This window comes from Coregonus clupeaformis, chromosome 1, assembly GCF_020615455.1.
Source record: "Coregonus clupeaformis isolate EN_2021a chromosome 1, ASM2061545v1, whole genome shotgun sequence".
Classification (NCBI taxonomy): domain Eukaryota; kingdom Metazoa; phylum Chordata; class Actinopteri; order Salmoniformes; family Salmonidae; genus Coregonus; species Coregonus clupeaformis.
In genome coordinates this window covers 43,746,382-43,753,249 of record NC_059192.1, presented here as the reverse complement: position 1 = coordinate 43,753,249, position 6,868 = coordinate 43,746,382, and the positions used below count along the sequence as shown (strand labels likewise).

Genomic DNA, 6,868 nt, shown 5'->3' with positions numbered 1-6,868 from the left:
CACTGTTCAAATAAACCTACCATTAAAATTACAGACTGATCATGTCTTTGTCAGTGGGCAAATGTACAAAATCAGCAGGGGATCAAATACTTTTTTCCCACACTGTACATGCACAATACCCATCAATGCAATGCAAAACAGTTGCTAATTTCCGTAATAACACTTCCCCATGCCAACACAATGCATTTCCCATCGCGGAAAGCATACAATAATGTACAATGCACTACCACAACTTATCGGTACAATGCAGCTTGGAAGCAGCTACCAAGCTGTCTTCCCACAAGAGTGCCGTACTACGCTGCGTATGATAACATAGAAATTAGTATTCCATAGCAACGAGTTGTTTATGGCAACACTATAGCTACATCGTTACTCAACCATTGGTCAAGGTCTGTCCACCCTGATCAATGTAATGCAAAGCACCTACCATATAAAACAACATAAAAAACTATCCGATTATATTATAAACCAAACATTTCCAATCCAATCACATCACAGAAATCAAGCAGTAGACTTGGCGGCAACGCCAATAAAGAAAATCACGTCTACGCCTATTTCTGACATTTGCCACGCATTTCAAAAAGATAGCAAATAACAAAATAATACAAGCCCAGCCAGGCTGCCTGTTCTTACCCAGATTCAAAAGAGTTGCAGCCACCTTGATGCTGTGTTGAACCTCCTCAGCTGTCTCTCGTTTCACTCCCCAGGGAATTTGCTTGTAAGATCCCTCTCAAATGCCAGTTGAATCAGCTGCGCTTTCCTCCTGTGCAACATGCTCTGTCTGTGCTCACTGAATACGTTTTTCAATGTTGAAAAAGAGTTCTCGCAAGTTGCCGTGGATGCTCCAAATGTTAATCCCAGCTTCAATGCCATCACAGTAGGCATTGCCCGGAGTATCTATCCAAAATGCTCTGCATAGTCCATTTTTCTTCTCCAGATCGGGCGATTTCAGTCTGTAGAAACTAGCGTGCGACAGTAAACTCAGCTTCCACAAAGTCTCCTGGGGTTCACACAGGCAAGATGAAAGAAAAAGAGAGTGAAGAAGGGATATAGATGGATGGACAGAAGGTTGATTTCCGGTTCACTCTTTGTTTTGAAGTGGCTTTTGAACAGTGATGGTACTTTTATGGTAGAGTCTTACAGTACCTCAATGACTTAAAAGGAAATCTAATCAAATATGTTGATGATGATGTTGTCTTGTATTTGGAAAGGACTGCCTGGCTATAATCACCCCCTAAGGATCTGAAAGAACATTACATTTTACATTTCTAAAACTGCATTTTATTAGCATGTACACAGTACTGTTATATGTGTAAGGATGTACAGTATTCACTTGAATTAGGACAGTTGCGGGTGTCATACTTCATCTCCAGGGTGAACTCTTCCCTCCAGCATGGGTTGGGTCCCTGCTCTACGCAGCTCTCATATGTTGTGTCCTGAAACCTAACCTCAACGAAGGGCTGAACCTGAGCCTGGCACAACCATGGGACAAATACATAAGCATTTGTCATATACAGTATGTCATGTCAGTGGCCTATATCGCAAAAAAGGTATCAGAAAAAAATCTGTTAATGTTTGTTATATGGTAGTATCGGACTGTCAATCATACAATTTGAATTCTGTTTCAATATACAATATGCTGTTGACACTGATCGATCACGTCTGTCTGTAATATTTTATCACAAACAATGTACTACCATATGTACTACCTCTACCATTTTACCTGTAGAACAGCCTTCACCGAGCTGCTTGTCATGTTGTGTCTGCTGCTGCTAGTCAGACCATAACAGGAGCCTCTTGTGTAGATCTCCCTAAAGGTACACAAAACACAACTCCTTAGATCTGCTTCCACACAGACGGACCTGTGTCGTCAAGGAGATATACAGTGAGGGAAAACAAGCTTTTGATCCCCTGCTGATTTTGTACGTTTGCCCACTGACAAAGACACGATCAGTCTATAATTTTAATGGTAGGTTTATTTGAACAGTGAGAGACAGAATAACAACAAAAAAATTGTTAAAATATCAAATTTTATAAATTGATTTGCATTTTAATGAGGGAATAAGTATTTGACCCCTCTGCAAAACATGACTTAGTACTTGGTGGCAAAACCCTTGTTGGCAATCACAGAGGTCAGACGTTTCTTGTAGTTGGACATCAGGTTTGCACACATCTCAGGAGGGATTTTGTTCCACTCCTCTTTGCAGATCTTCTCCAAGTCATTAAGGTTTCGAGGCTGACGTTTGGCAACTCAAACCTTCAGCTCCCTCCACAGATTGAGGTCTGGAGACTGGTTAGGCCACTCCAGGACTTTAATGTGCTTCTTTTTGAGCCACTACTTTGTTGCCTTGGGTCATTGTCATGCTGGAATACCCATCCATGACCCATTTTCAATGCCCTGGCTGAGGGAAGGAGGTTCTCACCCAAGATGTCACGGTACATGGCCCCGTCCATCGTCCCTTTGATGCGGTGAAGTTGTCCTGTCCCCTTAGCAGAAAAACACCCCCAAAGCATAATGTTTCCACCTCCATGTTTAACGGTGGGGATGGTGTTCTTGGGGTCATAGGCAGCATTCCTCCTCCTCCAAACACGGCGAGTTGAGTTGATGCCAAAGAGCTCGATTTTGGTCTCATCTGACCACAAAACTTTCACCCAGTTCTCCTCTGAATCATTCAGATGTTAATTGGCAAACTTCAGACGGCCCTGTATATGTGCTTTCTTGAGCAGGGGGACCTTGCGGGCGTTGCAGGATTTCAGTCCTTCACAGCGTAGTGTGTTACCAATTGTTTTCTTGGTGACTATGGTCCCAGCTGCCTTGAGATCATTGACAAGATCCTCCCGTGTAGTTCTGGGCTGATTCCTCACCGTTCTCATGATCATTGCAACTCCACGAGGTGAGATCTTGCATGGAGCCCCAGGCCGAGGGAGATTGACAGGTCTTTTGTGTTTCTTCCATTTGCGAATAATCGCACCAATTGTTGTCACCTTCTCACCAAGCTGCTTGGCGATGGTCTTGTAGCCCATTCCAGCCTTGTGTAGGTCTACAATCTTGTCCCTGACATCCTTGGAGAGGTCTCTGGTATTGGCCATGGTGGAGAGTTTGGAATCTGATTGATTGATTGCTTCTGTGGACAGATGTCTTTTATACAGGTAACAAGCTGAGATTAGGAGCATTCCCTTTAAGAGTGTGCTCCTAATCTCAGCTCATTACCTGTATAAAAAACACATGGGAGCCAGAAATCTTTCTGATTGAGAGGGGGTCAAATACTTATTTCCCTCATTAAAATGCAAATCAATTTATAACATTTTTGACATGCGTTTTTCTGGATTTTTTTGTTGTTATTCTGTCTCTCACTGTTCAAATAAACCTACCATTTAAAATTATAGACTGATCATTTCTGTGTCAGTGGGCAAACGTACAAAATCAGCAGGGGATCAAATACTTTTTTCCCTCACTGTAAAGTAGTGTCTATATTTGACTGTTCTCTATGAGCATGATTATCAAGTGGGGTAGCCAGAGGAAATTCAGTAAAAAGTAGTTTTTTCTTTGCTAGAATTTGATAAGAGGACCATTAAATCACGCATTGTACAGAAATAATTGTATTAGGATGGCTGCAGGCATGAGAAGCTGAAGTATCTGCCAATGTAGGGTCATTAACGCAAGTTGCCAACAATTTTGTAGATGTAGCGAATATGTTCAGCTAGTACTGGGTTGGGTGTACTTGTAAAGTGATGATAGTAGAGCTATTTGGAATAGTAATAGCATAGGTTTTTATGCTATCACTACAGTGGCCATAGCTGTTATGATAGAAGCAGTACTATTATTAGTAGTAAAAGTAGTAGGATCGGTAAAACTAGGATCAATACTTGAGGAAGGCCTTCCGGCGAACAGGCAGGCCCTGGGCATTGTTGACAGCAACATGGATCCACAGGTTCCCTTCTGAGACGGAGCAGGTAGGAATGATCTTCCTCTTCACACGCTGAGGCTGGAGAGGTCGCTTCAGTCTGAACATGTCCCAGTCAAACTCCCTGATGGGGTGGAACGTGTTAGCCAGTTATCCAAATGGATATGCTTCGTTTTAATGGTGAAACAAAGCATATTAGTTTGGATTCCAGGCTAGGAGGCTATGCGTGTCAGAGCAAAACATATGTATCATCATGTCAGCCATTTCGCAGAAGCCTCATGAGCTAAAAACACTTACATTTTTACATGATGTGGTGTGTGGGCTGTATAGCAACACAATTTGTATGTGGAGAGGTGTTAAGGAGGATATGAGTCTCTTGACTCTCACATCACTGTATCTGCCTCATGGTACTCTGTGATGATATCAGATAACTTGTATTTCCTCTTGATGTTCAACCGTTTTTTTCTTGCCAAATTCAGCACCTAAAAAGCAATTACAGCTCACATGACTATCTGAATCTAAATGTCTGTATTGCTATTCGTCCGCACGTTCATATATCAAACAGATCATTTGAGTGCGCTGTGAATACAGACATACATGATGAGATGCTATCTAATTTGAGATGTATTCAAGAATCAAAAGAAGGAAGTAGAGTACCTTTTGGATGTAGTGGATAGAACGTGCTCTCTGCGTTGTGATAGGGTCTTCATCCAGAAGGGACAGACTTGGGGATGCACTGTAATCCTGAGTAACAACAAAGCAACAAAGTCCACTTTTGTTAAAAACTTATCTCACAAGATTATTGCAGGAAGAGAGTAAAGTATGTACCTGTATGAAACTATCTATGAAACTATTTATGAAACCAAGCCAAAACATTGCAGAGTACGAGGATGATAAAGCCAGATCTGTTTGTGCTGTACAGCCAAACATTGGCATGCCAATGACCATGCCGTAGGAATTGGCAAGACAGCACAAACTAATCTGGAACAAGGCTAATAATGAGAAGGGCATTACAGCGAACATGGGTTCAGTGATGTCGCTGTCGTGGAAAGGGATGGGGTTTGAGGGGCTTACGTCCACAGCATGAGAGCTCCACAGCTGCAGGAGACCAAAGCGGCTGGACTTCTCCAGCTGCTCCTTGGTGGTGAAGTCAAACTCCTCCTCCAGGGCATGCAGGCGGAAGTGACCCGTGGCTCTGTCTCTCTGCTCACAGGCCTACTATAGGTCAAACTATATGAGATGCTCACTTCAAATGTCCACTTCAAACCAAGTGTTCGGGGCAAGCTTTCATGTTTCAGCATTCTAGCGGTTTCCTGATTCGAATCCATAGCAACTACTGAGTGTTTTGTATCAACAACACAGTATTGGGTTTATTTTGATAGAATACAACTGTATGTTCTGAGTACAGTGTTACCACTCACCCTAATGAGTTCTGTGAGTTCTGTGTTAACAGGGTGGTTGGGGTCAAACTGAAGGTCCCTGATCCATTCAAGCCTACACGCATGGGACCGCTGGCCATGGGTCTACAGGTAATGTAACATGGTTAGGGTTTCTATTGCAAGTCAGCCTAAAGAAAAGCCTTCAATTCATAAGGTAACAGACCCCTCTCTTCTTCACACACAGTGTTGTGTGTGCATGTGTGTGAAGAAGGCCAACCTTGTGGAAGTCAGTCAGGTGTTATTCAGACTCACTTGGTGAAGCTGGGTCTGTGTGGTGGGGCAGTGGGTGCCATAGGAAAGCCACTCTTATCCACAGCCCAGGAGAGGACATACAGCAGTCTCCCAGAGGTCATGAGGCACACTTCAGCATCCTTCTTCTCATCCAGCTTGAAGGGGACATCTAAAAAGACCACTGCTTTGTCACTAAAGATCTCGGTTTACATTAACCTCACACAAAAAAACACACAGTGAGCAAAACGTTACAGGATAGATAGGTCATCACTAAATATCTTCCAAATAATCGCAGATCATAGCTACAATGTTGCTCACTGCTCCCAACACCAGCGTAGTAGGCCTTGATGGCTCAGTCACTGCTGAACTCTGACCTCTCCATTGTAGCGTTGATAGAGCGCATGTTCCTGTCTGGTATGGGCATGTACACTTTGGCCACAACAGTGCTGTCGTGTTTCACCGTCTCACAAATCTGGAATTGTGAATTTACAAAACAAATTATGAACAATGTATTCAAAGGTTTACTTATAAGCCCTTCATAAATTCTTTATAATGTGTACCTTAACGTAAAGTGTTACCGGAAAAATGTAAGGATATAGTGTCTCTCAAAAGCAAAAAAACTAATTAACAATATTATTTACAGCAAAATAAACTTACCTCAAGCATGATGTTCTCTGGGCTGTGTACTATCTGCATGTTGAACATCTGTTGAATATCAATTCTGAAGTCACTGTCGAACGTGGACGGCTCGGAGGTAGACACATGCTTTCCATTATAGAATATGTTCACTGATACTTTGTGGTTGGCCAGTTCATATCTTCTAACCTTTTCATCACTGTAAAATAAATAAAACAAATTGAATACAATCGATAACATCAAAATACATGATCATATATCAAAGTCAGTGCCATATCCACTCTCAACTGGGTAGTCTTTATTTATTTTTATTTCCAGTGAGTGAATAAACTAGCTAGCTCAACTAGCTCAAATGTTTCTGTTTCTGAAGAGAATCTTACGGGGGACAGCTAGAGGTTGGAGTGACCACCCCACACATAGTAAGAACAAGAACTAGATATATCTGATCTGCCTTCTGGTTGACAGAGTCCTGTTGTCCTGGACCTGGAGGGATGTCTATCACCTCTTCTTCATGCTCCTTCAGCTCCCTACACAGGTAATCATGCTCCTTCAGCTCCCTACACAGGTAATCATGCTCCTTCAGCTCCCTACACAGGTAATCATGCTCCTTCAGCTCCCTACACAGGTAATCATGCTCCTTCAGCTCCCTACACAGGT

At 42.5% G+C, this 6,868-nt stretch overlaps 1 protein-coding gene across 1 annotated transcript; it reads right to left on the bottom strand.

The window, feature by feature from the left end:
* Window positions 1-986: 986 nt before the first annotated feature.
* Window positions 987-6,868, bottom strand: LOC121569169. The gene is made up of 9 exons (XM_041879866.2): window positions 6,233-6,868; window positions 5,950-6,047; window positions 5,597-5,744; window positions 5,327-5,428; window positions 4,980-5,120; window positions 4,563-4,649; window positions 3,868-4,029; window positions 1,724-1,811; window positions 987-1,472 (listed from the first exon to the last, which is right to left on the bottom strand). The coding sequence occupies exons 3-9, from the start codon at window positions 5,695-5,697 to the stop codon at window positions 1,305-1,307; spliced, it is 849 nt and encodes a 282-aa protein (XP_041735800.2). The 5' UTR covers window positions 5,698-5,744; window positions 5,950-6,047; window positions 6,233-6,868; the 3' UTR covers window positions 987-1,304.

Excerpts from the sequence above, each read along its gene's own strand:
- LOC121569169 (XM_041879866.2), bottom strand. The coding sequence starts at position 5,697 with ATGACCTCTGGGAGACTGCTGTATGTCCTCTCCTGGGCTGTGGATAAG. Across the intron at positions 5,429-5,596 it reads CACAGACCCAGCTTCACCAA|ACCCATGGCCAGCGGTCCCA; the intron begins GTGAGTCTGAAT and ends CATTACCTGTAG. Across the intron at positions 1,812-3,867 it reads CGCCGGAAGGCCTTCCTCAA|GGAGATCTACACAAGAGGCT; the intron begins GTATTGATCCTA and ends GTGTACCTTTAG.